At 46.6% G+C, this 23,040-nt stretch overlaps 1 protein-coding gene across 8 annotated transcripts in view; it reads left to right on the plus strand.

Moving 5' to 3' along the window:
- Positions 1–23,040, plus strand: part of SLC2A9 (solute carrier family 2 member 9) — a 233,564-nt gene that overhangs the window by 38,102 nt on the left and 172,422 nt on the right. For 7 of the 8 annotated variants that reach the window (XM_086404782.1, XM_086404779.1, XM_086404786.1 and 4 more), the window contains 2 exons: positions 8,649–8,773; positions 16,664–16,809. In XM_086404782.1, coding sequence (XP_086260908.1) covers positions 8,649–8,773; positions 16,664–16,809 — 271 coding nt within the window. Of the gene's footprint in view, positions 1–1,333; positions 1,494–8,648; positions 8,774–16,663; positions 16,810–23,040 lie in introns of those variants that run through there. The other variant, XM_086404784.1, reaches the window with a different exon arrangement.

Here is a 23,040-nt window from a genome sequence, read left to right on the forward strand (position 1 = left end):
CTGATGCTGAAGCTGAAACTCCAGTACTTTGGCCACCTGATGAGAAGAGCTGACTCATTGGAAAAGACCCTGACACTGGGAAAGATTGAGGGCAAGAGGAGAAGCAGGTGGCAGAGGATGAGATGATTAGATAGCATCATGGACTCAATGGACATGAGTTTGAGCCAACTCCAGGAGACAGTGAAGGACAGGGAAGCATGATGTGTTGCAGTCCATGGGGTCACAAAGAGTGGGACCCAAAGAGTTGTGACCCACTCGCAAAGAGTGGGACACAACTGAGCCACTGAAGAACAACAACAAGGTAGAGACCAAAGGAATAGGTTCAAGAGCTGAGCCTGGAGCCCTCCAATATTCAGAGGGTTGGGAAGATGTTAAGGATCACCCAACAAGGTAGGAGCAGTCTTACCATTGAATGAGATCTACAACGTGAGGGAGAGGAGATGGTGATCAACCAGGTCCAACACAGCCAAGGAATGAAGACCAGCCTGAGCTCTGGCTGGTGAATTGAGCAACACAGAGGTGGCTGGTTGTCTTGGCAAGAGCCATGTCAAGGGTACAAAGGAGTAAACAATCATGGGAGTGGGTTTAAGAGAGAAAGAAACAAGAAGAAATGGAGACAATGAGTGCAGACCACTTTTTAAAATTTATTTATTTTTTTATTGAAGGATCTTTTTGAGGAGTTTTACCATAAAGGGGAGCAGAGACAATGGTGTGGTGGATGGAGGAAGAGGTAGAATCAGGAGGATTTTTTGTGTTTTGTTTTGAGATGGGAGCTGCAGCAGCACATTAATGAGATGTTCCAGCAAGGAGGGGAAAATGATAGTCAGGAGCAAGGGGTGAAAGTTGCTGAAGCTATAACCTTGAGCAGGTCCTAGAGCGGGTGGGGAACTAGTAGGTCATTGGAGGGATTGGTTTCAGGTAAGAGTGGAGACTGTTCATCCGTAGAAACAGGAAGGAAGGCAGAGCTTATGGGCACAGATGCTGGTAGGTTAAATCACATGGAAGGAACATGTGGACCATCTCTTCAGATTGATTCTGCTTTCTTGGTAGATTATAAAGCAAGGTCACCAGCTGAGGAACAGGACAAGGGGATTAAAAGAGAGAGAAGATGCTTGAAATAGTCCCCCAGGAGACCAGGAGACTAATCAAAACAGGAAAATCTAGAATGGTTGGTAGGGGCTTAAAGACTACTTGAGTTGGTTGGTCATGAATTTCAAGTGAGACCAGGCAACATAATTCAATGTATTTTTTTTTCCAGCCAAGATGAACTTTGTATACATGTGCAAGATAGACTGAGATCTAACTAGGATTGGAGTTATCTCAGAAACACAGAATGAAGGAGAAGAGTGAGTGGATCAAGGAGTGGAGGGTATATGAATGTTTAAAATGATGGACTCTGGAATTCAAGCTGGATAAGCAGGAAGAGATGGACATGGTAGAAGCTAGATCCCATCTTGGCTTATAGGCTGGTCAGCTAAAGAATTGCTGGAAGGGTAAGTGGTAGGAGCCAGGATCTCCACAATTTCCCCCATTTCACTAGGGCTTAATGAAAAGTACTTTCCAAATCCAAACTGAAATCATACTCCCTGTATCTCCTGATCATAGTCCTGTGTATCAAGGTGAAATAGTGGAAGGCAGCTCTCACACTTTCCCTGAACCCTCTCTTATCTGGGCTGAATGTCCCCAGTCCCTTTGACCATTTCTCAAGGACATGGCCTCCAAACTCCTCTTTACCCCTTTCTGTCAAGAGCTGATGATTTGGGCTGCTCTGGGAAGATTCTACATCACTGGAGAAGCTCAAAGTACGGAACCAGTTGTACGCAGTTGGGGGTCCCAGAGGGCACTGGGGTTCTGCTCTCAGAAACAGCATGGTGCTGGTCCCTCTTGTTCTGTTGCATGTTCATCCCTGTGAAAAATATGGTAACAACAATAATTACAATCCCCGTCTCTGAACCCTAGTGAGTCAGCGTTGTGAATTATCTGCAAATAAGGTTTCTCTCCTCGCTGGGACGTTGTCATGCTGGGGGTTATTTTGGGAAGGAGTTCATTAATATGATAAACTCGCTTAGAGGGTGTGCAGCCCAATTTGTAAATGTTTCAAGTCAGACTTGAATGTGATTTTAACATCCCCTGCGTAGCACAAAATGCACCATTCTATCCAATGCAAGAGCTCAGACCCAAGCCCTGGGAGGCATCCATGGCTCCTCTCCCTCTCTCCACTTCTATCCAACTCATCCATATTTTAGGTTCTGAATACCAGTTTCCAATGTCTGTGGCCAGGGTGGGGGTATTCCCTACATCATCAAGACATTCTCCATACACCAGCTGTCTGTTCTATAATTCAACTCCGTTCTGACACTATCTACCCAGGGATGGTATCAGATTACAATATCGAGGGCTCAGTCCCACCAAACTGCCCCTCTCCCAGTTCAGACACCAGTCCCAGGCCCAGGTTGTCACCTGAGCTTCTGACCATCTGGCTTTGGACTGGAGGGTCCAAAGACCCCCTGCCTTGGCTTTCAAGTTAAGGGTTTAGTCTCGCAAGACTTCCCCTCACCTCTTCCAACTCCAGATGCTAACAGCGAGTCATGGTTGTCAACTATGCTTCTAACTCAGGCTCCAGCCCCTCTCCTCTCTCTGTAGGTCGGGATGGGATTGAAAGTTTCAATCTTCTAATCACATGGTTGACTCCACCAACAACCATCCCCTCATCCTTATTTCCTTTCCAAAATCACCAGCTATAAATCAGAGCTTCCGAGGATGCCCCTCTTAGGGTTTTATTAATTGCTAGAGCAGCTCACAGAACCTACAGGAACATTTTCCTTAGTAGATCCCTGATTTATTATGGAAGGATATAACTGGGACCAGCCAATGGAAAAGACACCTGGGACAAAGGATGGGGAATGGGTGGAGCTTCCGTGCTCTCTGAATGCACCACTCTTCCCAAATCTATTCACGGTCATCAACCTGGAAGCTGCCCAAACCTTGTCCTTTTGGGGTTTATGGAAGCTTCATTACATAGGCATAGTTGTTTAAGTCATTGGCCATGGATGTTTGAATTCAATCTCCAGCCCCTCTCTCTCTGGAGGTCAGGATGGGATTGTAAGTTACAACATTCTAGTCACGTGATTGGCTCCACTGGCAACCAACCCACCCTATCCTTAGTTCTTTTCCAAAAGTCACCTCACTGACATCAGCTCACTTGTGGGCTTGTTATGAATAACACAACATTGATTTCATTGTTCTGGCTCTGAATCGATTTTAGGAAATGAGGTCTAGTGACGAAATATAACAAAAGATGCTCCCATGGTTCTTATCACTTGGGAAATTCCAAGGGTATTGAGCACTGTGAGCTGGAAACCAGGATGAAGACTGCATATTTTTGTTACTATAAATCACAATATCACTATCAACAAATTCCATCAATTCTGTCTGCAAAACACACCAAGATCCAGCCATGGCTCACTCCCTCCACCATCCTGATCCAAATCCCTGTGAGCACTTGCCTGATCTATGCAATATTCCCTGTTGGCCTCCCTGACCCCACACTTACCCCTGCATCCCATGGTCAAAATAGAAGATGGAATGGTTTTATTAAAATCAGGCCATGCCTCTCCTCTCCTTTGAAACTTCAAAGGCTACGCTTCTTACTCAAATAGAAACCCAAGTTGTCATGGTGGCCTGCGGATCCCTTACAAGCTCCCCTTACAAGCTCCAGTCCCCTCCCCTTTCACCTTCTACTACTTGCTCTCTGGGTCTCCTCTGCTTCCAGCCACACTGGCCTCACTCATGTTGCTGCAACAGTCTACATCTGGCTCTTCTCTGCCATGATTGCTGTTCCCCAGGGTCCATACAGCTCGTCTTCTCGCTCTTCAAATCACCCACTTTCTTCAGTCTGTGCTCAGGTGTTAGCTTCTTGGCAAGGCCCTCTCTGGCCACTCTGTGTAAAATTGCACCCCCTCCCCCGCTCTCATGTTCTCTACAACATTTCTCACCAGCTGATATGCTCCACATGTTTTAATTTTACTTGTTTATTAAGAGAAGCATAAAAGCAGGGACTTGGCCACATTCATGGCTGTGTGCCAGAACATAGAATGATGCTCAGCACCCAGTCCAGCTTCAAACATGTGCTGAGTGAATACATGTCAGCTGAATGAAAAAAAAACTGTTGAAAGAATGAGTGAATGAGAGTATAAGTGGTAGCCACTATTGCAAACAGCTTAGTATTCTGGATTCTGGAATGCCAAATATCCCACCGAATAGCTTGTGACCTTGAAGAAAGAAAGAAAGTGAAAGTTGCTCAGTCATGTCCAACTCTGCGAATCCATGGACTGTACAGTCCATGGAATTCTCCAGGCCAGAATACTAGAGTGGGTAGCTGTTCCCTTCTCCAGAGGATCTTCCCAACCCAGCAATCAAACCCAGGTCTCCCACATTGCAGGCAGATTTTTTACCAGCTGAGCTACCAGGGAAGCCCAAGAATACTGGAGTGGGTAGCATTTCCCTTCTCCAGAGGATCTTCCCCACCCAGGAATCAAACAGGGGTCTCCTGCATTGTAGGTGGATTCTTTACCAACTGAGCTATCAGGGAAGCCCTGTGTGACCTTGGCCAAATCTTAGTTTCTAGATCTGTTTCTTCATGTGGGAAATACAGTAGCAAATCACCTAACTTACAGGGTCTTCAATGAGTGTAAAGGACTTAGTGCCTGGCACATCATAAGGACTCTCTGAATGTTAGCTATCATCATGGTTTGTTTGTTTATTTTACTTTATTGAGTCTCTGAATACGTTCCAGGTGACATCCTAGGCACTTTGCATAAATCTTTCTCACAGAATCCTTACAAGATAGACTTTATTATATTCATTTTACAGGGGAGTAAATCAAGTCAAGACTGAGAGAGTAAGAAATCTTTCCAAAGTTGTTCAATTAGTATGAGCTGTCCAAGCAGGAACATTACTGGAGGTGGGTTCAGGAGAATAGCAGCTCTGCAGCCCACAGATGTGGAAGCTAAAGTGAGATTCATGGCAGATCAGAGCTGTGCCATGTAGGGCAAGCGGGGTCCACGTGACCTGACTCCTAGATTCATTCCTTCATTTATGCAGCAAATATATATGGGTCACCTGCCTGTGTCAGGAACTGGTGTACTTGCTGGGGATCCAGTGACAAGACAAAGTCTCTGCCCCCTAGTGCTTACATTCTAGTACAGGAAGATGGACAGCTAGTATAAAACAAGTAACAGGAGGATAATTTCCTGTAATACTGGGGCTGTGGAGAGGCTAGAACAGGGTGAGAGGATGGGCTGTGCAACTGGGGAAAGCAGTCATATCAAAGGGTGTCAGGAGATTGCATTTGAGTTGAGGCTTTAGTGAGATGCTTCCCTCATAGCTCAGTTGGCAAAGAATCCACCTGCAATGCGGGAGACCTGGGTTCGATTCCTGAGATGGGAAGATCCCCTGGAGAAGGGAAAGGCTACCCACTCCAGTATTCTGGCCTGGAGAATTCCATGGACTATACAGTCCATGGGGTTGCAAAGAGTCGGACCAGACTGAGCAACCTTCACTTTCACTTTCTTTTAATGAGATGGAATGACCCCATTGGATCAGAGACCACTTCTGAAGATTTTAGCCCCCTGAGGGGGCTCCCTTCCAAGCCCCTAAGGTATCAGCAGCACAGGATAGCACACCCACTTCAGAGGTCCCCCTTTCGACATCTCCACGCCCTGCTACTTGCTTAACCAATTCCCAATGTTAAATTGGTTAACTAATTTAACCAATTAAATTGGTTAAACTAACTACAGTGATTTTCATTTTCCTATCTGACCTCTGACTCATGGATTTTTTTTTTTAATTTTCCACTTTAATTTTTTAGTTACATACGATTAGCTTTTTCCGTCTTCCCAGGTGGCACTAGTGGTAAAGAACCCGCCTACCAATGTAAGAGACATAAATGATGCGGGTTTGATCCCTGGATTGGGAAGATCCCCTGGAGAAGGGCATGGAAACATACTCCAGTATTGTTGCTTCGAGAATCCCGTGGACAGAGGAGCCTGGTGGGCTACAATAGGGTCGCAAAGAGTTGGACATGACTGAAGCGACTGAGAATGTACACATGCGTTAGCTATTTCATATTATTAAAGATTGGCTTTATCAGCAAAATATTCAACATGTATTAACAAGTTTGAAGAAGTCACATATCTGTATAATTTTAGCTATGGTGCTATTGCCTAGAGGGATAGTGAAGATGCCAGAAAAAACACAAAGGTTGCAAAAAATTAAATCTACTTAACACTTTAAAAACATACATCTGCAAAGTAACAGGTTATGAATAAAAACAATGTAAGTCTAGTTAAAAGGTAAGATCTACCTTGTCCTATTTATTGAAATATATTTTTTTATTTAAAAAAATTTTTTTATTATTTTTTTTTTACTTTACAGTATTGTATTGGTTTTGCCATACATCAACATGCATCTGCCACAGGTGTACACCTGTTCCCCATCCTGAACCCCCTCCCACCTCCCTCCCCATACCATCCCTCTGGGTCATCCCAGTGCACCAGCCCCAAGCTTCCTGTATCCTGCATCGAACCTGGACTGGCGATTCATTTCTTATATGACATTATACATGTTTTAATGCCATTCTCCCAAATCATCCCCCCTCCCACTCCCACAGAGTCCAAAGACTGTTTTATACATCTGCGTCTCTTTTGCTGTCTCGCATACAGGGTTGTTGTTACCATCTTTCTACATTCCATATATGTGGGGAGCGAGCTCCGCCCGTGGCAAAGGTCATGAGGAAGGAGGCTTGACATACGCAAAGGCGGGATCAAGCCTCAGGAGTCTCCCTGGAAATTCTCGAGCAATCTACCCGAAAAACCAGAGTCTGCCTACTTTCTGCTTTGTGCTGTCACCTACACCTCTGACTTTATGGGGGGCTGTCCCCCACTACCTCTCTCTGAAAAAAGAGTTAGCTTACAGCTCCAGTTAATAATTCTTGGGTGTGACAGTGTTTCAACCTACAAACTCCTTTGGAAGTCCTCTAGCCTGCCTGAATAGGTTTTTTCCGGCAACATGTGATTGTTCAGAGCCTCCCAACTGTGAGAGGCAGGAGATGTTCTAAACTGTCTAAACACAGATTCCTTTGAGTAGTTAAAAGATTGATTAGAAATTGTATTGGTGAAGGGTTTTTCACTTGTTGGGCCAATGTTTGCTGCTAAGTCTCCATATCCCTTACCTACTGTGTCCTTGGCGGTGTATTGATTGATATAATGGGTGTATAGAAATGTAAGCAGTTGCCTCAATGTTTGTAATCTTGGACCCTTGAGTTAATTCTTTTCTTGATTGAGCCCACCTCACCTTTGCCCTATAGGAATGCAACTTTCTCCAATGCTTTTTGGAGGCTGGCGCCTGATTTTAGAATAATCACCTTTAGAGAAAAATAAGTTTCTTAAAATGTTAACAGGCTTCCTGGCCAGAAGATGATGTAAATCACCTAAACTTTTGCATATGGTAAGTTTGAAAGCCTGACTTCGATAAGGATCAGGAACTGCTGTCTTTGCATGCCTCTACCCCTTCCCCCATTATCCTCTATGCACAACTTTAGGTATAAAACTGCTTTGGAAAATAAAGTATGTCCTTTTGTTCACCGGAATTTGGTCTCCCCATGTCATTCTTTCTTTCACCTTCTAGCTGAACTTTTCCTCTGAGGCAGGGAAGCTCGTCAAGCCTACTAATTTTGCCTGGGCTTCTAAGATCTGACCGGGGAGGCCTTAGTGTCTCCTCTCCTTCGGGAGAACGGGAGGACGCCTGCGGCCTTCGTAGGTGACGTTAATTCCCTGCTTTGGAATTTTATTCAGCCTCTTTTCTTCACTGAATTTCTTCGCTGAGCTATCCTTATTTCACCACTCTTTATATCCTTAATAAACGTTTAATTAAGCAGTTGTTTCCTGATCCTCGCCAACGCCATCCCCGCTTCGAATTCCCCGGATCAGCCGGGCATATATATGCGTTAGTATACTGTATTGGTGTTTTTCTTTCTGACTTACTTCACTCTGTATAATAGGCTCCAGTTTCATCCACCTCATTAGAACTGATTCAAATGTATTCTTTTTAATGGCTGAGTAATACTCCATTGTGTATATGTACCACAGCTTTCTTATCCATTCATCTGCTGATGGACATCTAGGTTGCTTCCATGTCCTGGCTATTATAAACAGTGCTGCGATGAACATTGGGGTACATGTGTCTCTTTCAATTCTGGTTTCCTTGGTGTGTATGGCCAGCAGTGGGATTGCTGGGTCGTATGGCAGTTCTATTTCCAGTTTTTTAAGGAATCTCCACACTGTTCTCCATAGTGGCTGTACTAGTTTGACTTATGGATTATAAGACACATTTTTGACTTTGTAATATTAAATAAAGGTCTTAGAACCAATGGACTAAAACACTACACCAGGGAAATCCACAGAGGGTCAGGGCTGGTGATGCTTTCAGAGGTGATGTAATCAACCCCAGTGATGAGCCCAGAGGAAGGAAATGCTTTGCTCAGGGTCACACGGCCAAAAGTGGTGGTGGGTCCATTGAGGAGTCTGGACCTTGCTCCTGGAATGGACAGGCCAAAGGCAACCTCATCAGACCTTTTCTTTTTCTTCCAGGAAAAACACTTTGCTGGTCAACAATGGGTTTGGGATTTTTGCTGCGTTGCTGATGGCCTGTTCTCTCCCAGCTGGAGCCTTGGAAATGCTCATCGTGGGACGTTTCATCATGGGTGTGGATGGAGGTGAGATTGCATAGTGTCAGAGGAGGAGGCAGTAACACATTCCTTGGTGGGGTGGTGTGTGTGTATCAAAATGTGATGGGTATTTTGTGGTTGTCACATGACTGGGTCCCTGCTGATACTGAATTGCCAGAAACCGAGGATGCAAGAGGGCTTCCCAGGTGGTGCTAGTGATAAAGAACCCAGCTGCCAATGCAGGAGATGCAGGAGACCTGGGTTCGATCCCTGGGTCAGGAAGATTCCCTGGAGGAGAACATGCCAACCCACTCCAGTATTCTTGCCTGGAGAAGCCCACGGGCAGAGAAGCCTGGCGGGCTGCAGTCCATATGGTCGCAAAGAGTTGGACACGACTAAAGCAACTTAGCACACACGCATGCATGAGGATGCAAGAATCCAGCATGGAGTGGGGCAGCCCCATGGGATGGACCACCTACCCACAATGCTCCTCTAATAGAGAAGTGTTGACTGGGATGATCCCAAACCGATACCAAAGACAGGGATGGTTTTCTGCACATCGTATGTTCTGTTTGTCATCTTCACCATAAAATTCACATCCCAAGAGGTCTGTGGGTTTTTATGTCAGGGAGTTTTTATGAGGGTTGTTTCCTGTCTGGGCCTCTGACTCATTCATTCTTTCTTTTATGCCCCAAGCGTTTTCAGAGCACATGCTGTGCCTGGTGTTCTACGCTGCGGACACAGTGGTGAACAGGAAACCCCAGTCCCTACCCCCAGAGCTTACATTCTGGTGGGGGGAAAGATATGTAACTAGATATATAAGGCAGATAGTGACAAGCCCTAGGAAGAAAATGAAGCAGAGCAGGAAGATAGCAAAGGCTATTTTAAATAGGATTCAGGGAAGGCTGCTCAGAGAAGGAAATAAATGAGCAGAGACCGGATAAACCAAGGGGAAGGGACAAATGAATATTGGGAGAACTGTGTTCCTGGCGGAGAAGAGGGCAGTGGCTCTGAAGCAGAAATGTGCTTGGCAAGTTCAAGGGAGAGGCAAGAGGCCACTGTGATGGAGCTTGGTTAGTCAGGAGGAGTGCAGATAGATGGATATAGGGTTGGCCAAAAAGTTTGTTTGGATTTTCCATACCACCTTATGGGAAAATCCAGATGAACTTTTTGGCCAACCCAATAGAGAGAGAGAGATAGAAAGGTAGACAGATAAATAAACAGGGATTCCCTAGGGGCTCAGACTGTAAACAATCTGCCTGCAATACAGGAGACCCAAGTTTGATCCCTGGGTCGAGAAGATCCCGTGGAGAAGGGAATGGTGACCCACTCCTGTATTCTTGCCTGGAAAATCCCATGGACAGAGGAACTTGGTGGGCTATAGTCCATGGAGTCACAAAAAAGTCAGACACAACTGAGGGACTGATACTTTCACTTTTCACAGATTGGTGAACTGCCAGATGCAGCTGGAACCCAGTATGAACTCGTTAAGGGCTAATTCCCTTCCTCATCCTCCTCTTATAAGCTGAGGGCAGCAGGCGTTATGAGTGACATGAATGATAAAGCAGGAAAGTGAGGAGCCTGGTAGGAGGTCAGGGAGGAAGAGACTTCACTTACCTTCATTGCTCTGCTGGCGGGAAATAATTCAGGACTGTACAATAATCCAAAGTCTCAGTCTTCTGTCTTGGCATTCAAGTAGAAGGGAGAAACCCATAGAAAGAATGTTAACTGGAGAGAATCCTGGCTGGTGTTCATGCAGAATTTTCCAACTGACCAATAGGTTCATGGACACCTTCACCTTTGATGTGCTGCTACTAACGCTGAGAGGCTGTTATTTTTTTTCCAACAGCCCTGGTTTATTCACCATGATGGACCAAATGCTGGGCATAAAACAAGCTTCAATAACTTTGAAAAGATTGAAATCGTATATAACTCCATTCTCTGCTGCTGCTGCTCTTAAGTCGCTTCAGTTGTGTCCGACTCTGTGAGACCCCAGAGACAACAGCCCACCAGGCTCCCCTGTCCCTGGGATTCTCCAGGCGAGAACACTGGAGTGGGTTGCCATTCTCTGACCACAATGCAATTAAATAAGAAATCACAAACAATATTTAGGAAACTCCCCTTCTAAATTTGGAAAATAATAAAAGCACACCTCTAAATATGACATGAGTCAAAGAGGAGGTTACGAGGGAAACTTAAAATACTTTTAATGGAATGATCATGAAAATACAGCATATCACACTTTGTTGGATGCAGTTAGAGGAGAAGGTATGGATATTAATGCTTATATTAGAAAAGAACAGGATTTGGTAAACTAACATCCCTTGTGATAAATTTGGACGGTAGACTGTTTTTTTAATGATAAGCTTATTTATTTATTTATTTTGGGTTGTGCTGGGTCTTTGTTGCTGCATGCAGGCTCTCTCTAGTTTTGGAGAGCAGGGACTGCTCTGTTGCGGTGCAGGGCTTCAATAATTTCAGTAGTTTTGGCGCACAGGCTTTAGATTTTCTCCACATGTGAAATCTTCCCAGACCAGGGTTCAAACCCACGTCCCCTGCGTTGGTAGGCTGATTCTTATCCACTGTACCACCAGGGAAGTCCCTGTAGACTGTACTTAATGGCCTGTGAGCCAGAGGGTACTATGCTAAATGAAGTAAGTCAGACAGAGAAAGACAAATACTGTATGTGTTCACTTATTGGAATCTAACAAACAGAAGAAATGAACAAATGTACCTGTGCATGCAAGCTAAGTCACTTCAGTCTATCCAACTGAACAAACATAACAAAACAGAAATAGATTCACAGATACAGAGAAAAATGGATGACTGCCAGAGGGGAGGAGGCGGGGGAACTGGGCAAAATGGGTGAGGCAGATTAAGAGGTACAAAATTCCAGTTATAAAATAAAAAGTCATGGGATGGACTGTACATCATAGAGGGTACAGTCAGCACTATTATAACAACTTTGTATGATGACAGATTGTAAACTGACTTAGCCGTGATCATTTTGTAATGTATAAACATGTTGAATCACTATCATGTTTGTGCACCTGAGACTAATACAATATTGTAAGTCAACTGTAGTTAATGAAAGGCTATTTTGTTGTAATTTTGCACGTGAGGACCCTGAGGCTCAGAGATGTGAGACAGCAAAGTGATCAAGGGTTAAGGCTGTGAATTAAGACGGCCTGGATTCTGAATTAACGAGGTTAATTTCATCACCTTGTCTGTATCAGTTAGGTTTTTCTGCAATAAAAGAAAAAAAAAAAAGCAGAACCATAATGGTTTAAGGCAATAGGCATTTTGCTGAACCTACAGTTTGAGGGTCCTTGGGGCTGCTCTGATCTGGTGGCCCTGCTGGGCTCTCCCCCATGGCTGAGGTTGGCTGCGGGCTGGTCCATGGCTGGATGATCTTGGATGTCCTCATGCACTTGTTTGGTGGATGGCAGGTGGGCTGGTCCTGGGATCCCAAGGGCTGGCTCGTCTCTGCTCCATGTGGTCTCTCATCCCTAAATAGTGTGGCGAAGCCTCTTCCAGGGAGATTTTTGGGATTCCAGTGGGCAGCAAGAGGGGCAAGTCCTGTCTTTGAGCACTTGTCAAGTCTGCTTGGACACGCTTGCTAGAGTCCCACTGGCTGAGGTGAGTGCTATGGCCAGGTGCAGAGTCAGGGTGAGAAACGTCCAACCACCCAAGGATGTGGACACAGGGAGCATGGATGGCAGCAGTCTGCTTTCCTGTCTTAGCCTCTTTGTCTCATATGCGAAAAGACAAAGTACCCCCAAACTTTCCTTGCTAGGGAATGTAAAATTTAATGGTGTGCCGTGCGTGCACAGTGAGTACATTCCAGGCCCTGTTACCTCCTCACACCAGTAATAGTATCATTGCCATTATTGTTGCTGTTATCATTTTTATTCTGTTAACAAGATAGTCATGTACGGATGTGAGAGTTGGACCATAGAGAAGGCTGAGTGCTGAAGAATTGAGGCTTTTGAACTGTGGTGCTGGAGAAGACTCTTGAGAGTCCCTTGGACTACAAGAAGATCCAACCAGTCCATCCTAAAGGAGATCAGTCAGTCCTGGGTGTTCATTCATTGGAAGGACTGATGTTGAAGCTGAAACTCCAGTACTTTGGCCACCTGATAGGAAGAGCCAACTCATTGGAAAAGACCCTGAGGCTGGGAAAGATTGAAGGCAGAAGAAGGGGGTGACAGAGGATGGGATGCTTGGATGGCATCACCAACTCAACGGACATGAGTTACAGCAAATTCTGGGGGGCAGTGAAGGATAGCAAAGCCTGGCAAGTTGCAGTCCATGGGGTCGCAGAGTCAGACAGGACTGAATGAATGAACAATAAGATGCAGATTCAAGATTTGGACAGATGGTCTGGTTTTGAAGTCTCTGCCTGCTCAGGAGGAAGGGTGGTGAGATGGGAGCATCTGAAAGTCCTTTCCTGATGGAGTCCTCTGAAGCCTGTCTTCCTGGAAGTTTTGTATTTTATCCACTTAGCCTCTTTCCTGCTACTTCGCCTGTCTAGCTAGTCTGGGGGAGCTGACACTTACTCATTACACATAACTGGATGGTCTCTGAATTTCCTTAATTAAAAATAAGATGGATTTGAAGAGAGATGCCATTTTTTATAAACCCACATATTCAAGACAAACATCTTTTGGACTTCTTGTCCTGTAAACTTTTCCAAAAGCAGTATAAAAATGTAAAATCAAGAAGTGGGTGGGGGGAGACACACTCTTTCTGACTCCTGGAACATGGCCTGTTGCTGCTGAGCCAAGATGTAGAAGCTGCATGGCATTTATTCTCACCAGACCCTCTCAAAGCAGAGACTGGAATATGAGGGCACTTAAGGTGAGGCAGTGGGTCAGAAAGAAACGAAAATTGCTGGTCATGAGATGAGTTGCTGTCTTGCTCAAAATACATAATTTAAAGCCAAATGAGAAGCCCAGAGGATTTTCAGGAGGTTGTGCTGCTCTAACTGGGTTCTCAGAGGCAATATTTGGAACCATCGCAGAAAATGTCGGACACCTGCCTAAAGTGTCCTATTTCCAGAAGGCTTGGAGCAAAAATAAACACACTATTTTGACATTGCAACAAACACGGTGCAGCATGGATTGGAGGCTGAATCCATGCAGATTGTAAAGTCGAGATCAGGGTGCAAACGTGTTTGTAGAAGATTGTGGTGGACGGGCTCCTTCCACCGCCTTCCCAGGGCTGCCCACACTCCCAGAGGTGCAAGCCCACATCTGCTACATTAAGAACTTTCCAGGGGACTTTCCTGGTGGTCCAGTGGCTAAGGCTCCGAACTTGCAGGGAGCCCGGGTTCAATCCCTGGTCGGGGAACTAGATCCACAAGTCGCAACTAAGAGTTTGCACGCCACAGCTAAAGATCCTGTGTGCTTGCCTCTAGGATCTGGCACAGCAGACAAGTTTTTTTTCTTTTTAAATCTAAGTGGACCTGTGTGGTTCAAGCCCATGTTGTTCAAGGGTCCACTGTAAATACTGAACAAGATAACTTTCAAAAAGCACTAGATGACACAAGGAACATAAGACTGGACATAAGAGTGATGGGGAGGGGTTGATTTCCAGAGGGAAGGCCTTGTGAGGAGCTGTGGCAATCTCCTGTGGCTGCAGTCACCAAACTGGGGGGCTTAAAAGAGTTCTAGGGGCCAGGAGTCCAAAATCAAGGTATCTGCAGAATTGGTCCCTTCCAGGGGCTCTGAGGCTAGAGTCTATTTCACGTTCTCTCCTGGCTTCTGGTGTTGCAGTCCCTGGCTTGTGGACCCATCACTCCAGTCTCTGCTCCATCTTCAAGTGCCCGTCTTCCCTTTGTGTCTCCAAGTGTCTTACCACCTGGTAAGGACACCAGTCACTGGGTCGAGGGCCCACCCTAATCCAGTGTGACCTCACCTGAACCTGGCTACGTCTACAAAGGACCCCCTTGGGTCTCATTAGGTCCCATTAACAGGAGGAAGTGAGGCTGAGCTGAGATGGGATGGATAGGAGAGCATCCACCCATGGAGCTGTGAGGACAGAGCACTTGGGAGAAACAGCAGCGAAGCCTGGTGTCCCACGATCAGAATGAACCTGGAGAGCCCTGAAACCTTATGGTTGGAACACCTGGGGGCAAGGGGCAGGAAATATGGTAGGCGATGCGGTCAGAGGTTGAGAGGGTCCACTCAGGTGTGAGAGGTGCTTGGTGCCCGCACCATGGGCCCCGGTTAATCAGCCATCCTTGTTTGTCTAAAACTCGGAATCTTCCCAGGATGCAGAACTTTCAGTGCTAAAGCCAAGATGTTGTCGTTATTTAGTCGCTAAGTTGTGCTGGACTCTTCTGTGATCCTATGGACTGTAGCCCACCAGGCTCCTCTGTCCATGGGATTCCCCAGGCAAGAATACTGGAGCAGGTGGCCATTTCCTCCTCCAAGGGACCTTCCCGACCCAGGGATAGAACCTGTGTTTCATGCCTTGGCAGGCGTATTCTTTACGACTGAGCCACCAGGGAAGCCCTAAAGCCAGGTTGGTCCCTTGCAAGTTGGGATGAGCTGGTCATCGTACAGCAGCTACCTCCTCACCTGTTGAGCCATCAGCATCTCAGTTTTCCATATCACTTCACAACGGACAAGTCAGAAAGGTCTCCATTAATTGACATCATCCGTGTGCCTGGCCCTCCGCTGAGCATCCCCTGGCCGCCAGGGATTCAGTCTGCACAGGTGCCCTGTGAAGGAGGCAGGCTTACTGTCCTTCACCATGACCTGTGCCCCCTCTTTTCCACTAGCCTGGTCATTTCCTTATTAGCTTTTTGTGTTAGTGTCATTAAGTCATGTCTGACTCTTTGCAATCCCGTGGACAGTAGCCTGTCAGGTTCCTCTGTTCGTGGGATTCTCCAGGCAAGAATACTTAAGTGGGTAGCTATCCCCTTCTCCGGGTTGATCTTACTGATCCAGGGATTGAATCCAGGTCTCCTGCATTGAAGGCAGATTCTTTACCATCTGAGCCACCAGGGAAGTGAAGTGAAGTGAAAGTCGCTTGGTCGTGTCCGACTCTTTGCAACCCCAAGGACTACACAGTCCATGGAATTCTCCAGACCAGAATACTGGAGTGGGTAGCCTTTATCTTCTCCAGGGCATCTTCCCAACCCAGGAGTAGAACCCAGGTCTCCCGCACTGCAGGCAGATTCTTTACCAACTGAGCTACAAGGGAAGCCTGATACACCAGGGAAGTAATGATAATTATCCCCAGAGGGTAGCAATTGTGTCAGGGTGAAGACCTAAGAGTTTCCCAAACGTCCATCCAATGACCCCACATGAGCCAGATGCTTTGTATGTAGTCTTGTGTTTCCACCACAATAGGAATAGACAGTTATCATGACCTTTCTTTCATAGATGAGAAAGCAAAGGCCAGGAGAAGCCAGTTTACTTCTAAGGCCACCTAGAGAGGAAAGTGGGGCTGTGGGACTTGAATCCTGCAGGTTCCTCTTATTCCGCTGCTCCTAAGCAACCATGTGCCAAACTGATCTGTGGTCGCTTGATTTTTCCATGAGGACTGGTGATCTCAATATATGTGTTGGAGATAAAAATTCAAATAGCATTTGATTTATGTCGCCACCTCGGAGATAATGCTGTCTCTTTACACCTTAGGCGTGTTTGCCTTGGGTGCGGAACCAGAAAGTTATCCTGGGCTGAGATGCAATGCATGAGGTGCTCAGCTTATAAACTGGGGCAGCCCTTCACAGGAAGGGTTCCCCCTTCACAGGAAGGGTTCCCTGAAGGCTAGAAACTGGTGTGAATCCAACCTAACTTGAAGCACATTGATTGGTGCTGTGGCCATAGCGCTATTTTTGTCAAGTGCCAAGGGGAAGGAGGTACCCTGACCAGCATCTTCTGGGAAGGAGACAGCTCTATCACGGCCGCCATGCTTCCTCCACAGGCATCGCCCTCAGCGCGCTCCCCATGTACCTGAGTGAGATCTCGCCCAAGGAGGTGCGCGGCTCTCTGGGGCAGGTGACCGCCATCTTCATCTGCATCGGCGTCTTCGCGGGGCAACTGCTGGGCCTCCCGGAGCTGCTGGGAAAGGTAAGTGCGGCTTCCCGCCAAACACATTCGCTCTCAGTTCATGTCACCATCCCCGATCCCCGTGTCCCTTGCCAGACGAAGGGCAGTCAGAGGGGAGCCCTTCCTCCAAAACCTTGTCCCTAGCCTCAGAATTCTTGAGCACTCAAGCGTTTCGTTTATTATTGGAGAAAAGTTGTTGCTGAGTTTCTTTGATTGGGTTTGATTATCTTTTTAGAAAATAAAGAATATACAAACCAATTCAAAACGTACAGTATGTAGGAATCCATTCACCCAATGACTGTTGTTAAGAGATTACTTATGTTCATTTAGGCTTTGACTTTGCTTAGATAACTTATATACGTGTAGGGTTTTTGTTTTTTTTTTTTATGGAATCATGTCATACACTGGGTTGGCTAAAAAGTTCGTTTGGGTTTTCCATAATATCTTATGGAATATTTTCCATAATATTTCCATAAATATTTCCATAATATCTTATGGGAAAACCCAAACGAACTTTTTGGCCAACCCCTCTTGAGAGTCCCCTGGACTGCAAGGAGATCAACCAGTCCATTCTAAAGGAGATCAGCCCTGGGTGTTTTTTGGAGGGAATGATGCTAAAGCTGAAACTCCAGTAGTTTGGCCACCTCATGCAAAGAGTTGACTCACTGGAAAAGACTGATGCTGGGAGGGATTGGGGGCAGGAGGAGAAGGGGATGACAGAGGATGAGATGGCTGGATGGCATCACCGATTGGATGGACGTGAGTTTGAGTGAACTCCGGGAGTTGGTGATGGATAGGGAGGTCTGGCGTGCTGCGATTCATGGGGTCACAAAGAGTCGGACACAACTGAGCGACTGAACTGAACTGACTGAATACATTGTTCTGCTACTTGCTGTCTTCACTTAATATATTTTGGGCATCTTTCCAGTGTTTGGCTCAGCTCTACCTCACTCCTGAGTCTTTCTTACCCATGTGCTTAGTTGCTCAGCTGTGTCTGACTCTTTGTGACCCATGGACTATAGCCCACCAGGCTCCTCGATCCATGAGATTGTTTTCCAGGTAAGAATACTGGAGTGGGTTACCATTTCGTCCTCCAGGGGATCTTCCTGACCCAAGAATCGAATGCACAACTCCTGTGTCTCCTGCATGGCAGGCGGATTCTTTACCACTGATCCATTGGCAAATATGTATTGTAAAAGCACCAGATTCTAGCAATCGTTCAGAGAGCTGAATCACTCTTAAATTGCTAGTGAGAATGTGAAATGACATGGCCATTAAGGAAAAAGCATTTGGTAGTTTCTCAAAAGCTAAAAATTCCTTTACCATACCTCCTATCAATTGTGCTAGCAGGCATTTATCCCAGGGAAATTCAAATTAGGCTTGTACAAAAATATATACACAAATGCTTACTGCAGGTTTTTTTTTTTTTTTTGTAATGGCAAAAACTAGAAAGAATATAGAATTCTTTCCCACATTCATATCTAATTGCACAGTCTTTGGTGGTTGGCTTTCAGTTTTGGAAGCAGGAAGGCCTGACTTTAAATCCCAGCACAACCATGTACTTGCTGCGTGGCCTCAGCAAGGAGGAACACCTCGCCCAGGTTGGGGTGGGGATGCGTGTGATCAAGGGGAGCTGCCCAGAAGAGGTGGCCTCTAAACTGAGCCCTGAAGGGTGAGCAGTTAGGCAGGTGATGCAGGGGTTTGGAGAGAAGACCCTGAAGAGAAAGGGAATAACTAAAGAAAAGGCCCTGAGATGGGAATGGCGCTATGAGAGACCTGGGAGCGGCTCGGGGGCTGAGAGAAGACTGGGCACGGGGAATGTGAGAGGCAAGGCACCTGTTCTGGAGCTGCAGTGGGCTTCCTCCTGGGGCAGTACGGAGCCCTGGGCGACACTAGAGCAGGGGAGTGACCCAGCCAGACCTGAGTGAGAAGCTGGCTCTGGGAAAATAGGGGGCAGGTGTGGGCTAGAGGGGAAGGAGTCAGAGGATGGAGAGTGACCTAGCTGGGACTTGCTGTTGGCCAGGGAAGGATGAGGTGGGAACTGAAACAGTTGCCCGGAGGAGCAAGAGGAGGGGCAATGGAATCTACAGCCTTGCTGCCTGAGTGTCCGGGGAGGATGAGGGAGGGAGAATGGTGAAGATGCCTCCTAAGGAAGCAGAGTCATCCCCTTCCCCCTTCCCCAAGAGGACCAGGAGGGAGGAGAATAAACCATGGCTGAAGGTCAGTGTTGAATGGCCACCACTTCTGGCCATTTGAACAGAGGAGGGCTGACCAACCCTGCCCTGGGCTGCCCCCAGCAGGAGGCAGGCGGCAACCGAAACAAACCTAACAAATGCTCATATCAATGGTGCTTGAGTAAAGCACATCTTTAATGCCGTTCATACCCGACAGTTGCTTTGTGAGTGGCTCATATCTATAGGTGTGGAAACATGAGCTGAGAGAGGTAAGGGGTAGAACTAACTAGTAAAAAAAAATTGTTGGAGCTGAAGCCAGAACCTGGATCTGCCTGCCTGCACTCCCACATGTGGGGTGCATCCTACACAGTCCAGATGGGACCCTCTGGATTCTCCGGGAGTGTGACTAAGACTCTGACTCCAGTTACGCCCTGTGGACCCTTTCCCTACGTCACCTGCTGGGTGTCCTGCTTGTGTGCGTGTGTGCTAAGTCGCTTCAGTTGTGTCCAACTCTTTGCAACCCCATGGACTGTTAACCTGCCAGAATCCTCTGTCCATGAGATTGCCCAGGCAAGAATACTGGAGTGGGTTGCCATTCCCTTCTCCAGAGCATCTTCCCGACAGAGAGGTCGAACTCGCTCCTCCTGAGGCTCCTGCATTGCAGGTGGATTCTTTACCGCTGAGCCACTAGGGAAGCCCGGGTGTCCTACGCTTCAACTCGATTCTGACACTATCTACCCAGACACAGTGTCAGAGTCTACAGGTCTTAAGATCTCAGTCCCACCAGACTGAACCTGCTTCAGATGCTCATCTCAAGTCCAGGTCTTTACCTGTGCTTCTGATCTACAGGCTATAAATCAGAGGTTCCCAGGACCCCTCCTTGGGTTCAATTAATTTGCAAAAGTGGCTCACAGAATTCAGGAAACCAGTTTACTTACTCCATAATGGTTTATTATAAGAGGATGTAACTCAAGAATGGCCAGATGGAAGAGCTGCCTAGGGCAAGGTGTAGGGAAAGGGTATAGGGCTTCCATGTTTTAAAAATATGTTCACCAACCAAAAAGCCTTTCAAATCCCATCCTCTTGGGTTTTAACGGAGGTTTCACTATAGACATGATTGATTAAACCTAGGTCATTGGCATTGAACTCAATCTCTAGCCTCTCTCCCCTCCCAGATGTCTAGAGGGTGGAACCAAAAGTTCCAACTTTCTAATTAATTGGTTGATTCACCTGGCAACAAGCCCCCATCTTTAGGTGTAGTCCAAAAGTAACCTCACTGACATAAACTCATCAATTAGGAAATACCAAGGGTTTTAGGAGCTTGGTGCCAGAACCACAGGACTTCCCTGGTGTCAGTGGTCAAGAAGCTGTCTGCTGATGCCGAAGACTTGGGTTGATCCCTGAGTCAGGAAGATCCTCTGAAGAAGAAAATAGCATCCCACTCCAGTATTCTTGTCTGGGAAATTACATGGACAGAGAAGCCTGGCAGGTTACAGTGGGGTCACAAAAGGTCAGATGCAACTTAGTAACTGAGGACACACACCCCAGAACCAGGACAAGGACCACAGGGGTCTTAGTCCTTTGGGGGCTGCTATATGGGCTTCCCCAGTTGCTCAGATGGTAATAATCTGCCTGCAATACAAAAGACATGGATTTGATCCCTGGGTCTGGAAGATCCCTTGGAGGAGGAAATGGCAACCCAGTCCAGTATTCTTGCCTGGAGAACTCCATGGACAGAGGAATCTGGCGGGCTACAGTCCATGGGGTCACAAAGAGTCAGACACGACTGAGTGACTGACAAAAATAACAACAAAAATACCATAGACTAGTGACTTATAAACAGCAGAAACTTATTTCTCACAGTTCTGGAGGCTAGAAGTCCAAGATCAAGGTGGCCACATGGTTAGTTTCTGGCGAGGGGCTCATCCTGCCTTGTACCCACAGCCACAATCTCACTGTGTCCTCACATTGGGGAGAGAGGTCATCTCTTGCGTGTCTTCCTCTAAAGGCATTAATCCCATTCATGAGGGCTCCATCCTCATGACCTGATCACCTCCCAAAGGCCCCACTTCCTAATGTTATAATCCTGGGGGTGAGGATTCCAACATATGAATCTGACGGGGTCTCATTCAGTCCAGAGCAGGTCTCAGCTCTTTCTTGAGCCTCTATCTTCTCTTTTCCTTCACTCATCCATTCACTCACTCCGTGCACTTGCTAATCACTCAGTTGGGTGCTGGAGCTGCTTTGATGGTAAACATGAGCCAGGTACAGTCTGTACCTTCATCTTGCTCACCGTCTGCAGGGACTGTGTGACCTTGGACAGGTCACCCACCTCCATGAGCCAGTGTCCTCCTTGGGGAGGAATGCTCATAAGTCGCAAATCCCCAAGCTCCACTCCAGCCTAAATTTCTCCAAGGGGACATCTCTGGCAGACAGTGACCAGTTCAGCATGTCCCCAGAATGAACACCTTACGCATACCCATCCACACTGTTATTTCCGCTTGTTTCTGCTTTGTCCTATAGTAGGTCGTGTCTTATTGATGTGTATGTATACTAAGCCCAGTGGTTTCAAGTTGATTCACTCATTCAGAAAATATTTAGAAAGCTTCTGCTCTGGGACAGGTGTTGGGCTGGTGGCTGTTGGTTATGAGCTGAGGATTTCAGACTACTCCCTGCCCTTGGGGAGCTTACAGGAAAGACAGTTAACCAGTGGTCAGCATGATGGGGTAAAAGTAGGGCATTGTCCTAGAATAGGGGGTCCGAGATGGTTTTCTGGTGGAAATGATACTCAAACTCATGTCTTGAGGATGAATAGGATTTATCCAGGTGGGGAAGTGGTGGAGAGAGAGAAAGAGGGAAAGAAGCAGAGTTGGGAAGGGTGTTCCAGGTGGAGGGAACAGTATAAGTGAAGGCCCTGGCATTTGTTGAGAGGCAGAAACCCTAGGGGAACTGGAGCACCGAGAGGGAGAGGGAGGAGCTGCTGGAAAGGCAACACACCTGAACAGTGAGTATAGTGAAGGGTGAGCAAGATGAGGAGGCTCAGAGGAGACTGTAGACCTGTCCAGTGAGGGTAGACAGGTACTGCTACTATTTCCCCGACAGGTGCTTGACTGTCTCTTGTGTGTGTTAGTCGCTCAGTCATGTCCGACTCTTCATGACCCTATGGACTGTAGCCCGCCAGGCTCCTCTGTCCATGGAATTTACCAGACAAGAATATTGCAGTTGGTAACCATTCCCTTCTACAGGGTATCCTCCCAACCCAGGGATGGAACCCAGGTCTCCTGTATTACAGGTAGAATCTTTACCATCTGAGCCACCAGGAAAACCTCTACTTGACTAAAGTCATAGCATTTACAGTGAAAGTCACTCAGTCCTGTCTGACTCTTTGTGACCCCATGGACTATACAATCCATGGAATTCTCCAAGCCAGAATACTGAAGTGTGTAGCCTTTCCCTTCTCCAGGGGATCTTCCCAACCCAGGGATCAAACCCAGGTCTCTCGCATTGCAGGCGGATTCTTTACCAGCTGAGTCATATCCAATTTTCAAGAGAAGCTAGAAGTCTGAATTTTTATGTCACATTTCTTAATTTTTAAATAACTGAAAATTGTTTGGGTTTGGGTCAGCCTGTGGGCCATTTTTCACATACTTTGATGGGGACTTGTGTGCCTATGGAGGTTTATCTTTGTCGAAGAGTAATGAGAAATCCTTGACAGGTTGAAGTAAGGCAATGACAGAATAAGATGAGCACTTTAAAAAAAGACTTTTGGGGAAAGGACTGGATCCCAACAAAGCCCAGGGAAATTGCACTGGTCCAGAGGAGAGATGCTGGGAGCTTGGATTAGAGTGATAGCGGTAGGCAAGGAATGGGTGGATGAGATGGCTTAGACAGTGATGGGATGTAGGGCCTGAGGGAAGAGGAGTCAAGGATAATTCCGGGTTCTGGCATATCCCTCAGGTAGCATGGCAGTAGCAGATGCTAAGATAGGGAGCCCTGGAGGAGAAGAACTTTGCAGGGATTCATTGAAATGAATTGCCCAAGTCACAGAGCAACTTAAAAGCAGAACTGATTCAAAACC

This window comes from Bos grunniens, chromosome 6, assembly GCF_055505025.1.
Source record: "Bos grunniens cultivar Pamir isolate PY7600 chromosome 6, Bosgru_T2T1.0, whole genome shotgun sequence".
Taxonomy (NCBI): Eukaryota; Metazoa; Chordata; class Mammalia; order Artiodactyla; family Bovidae; genus Bos; species Bos grunniens.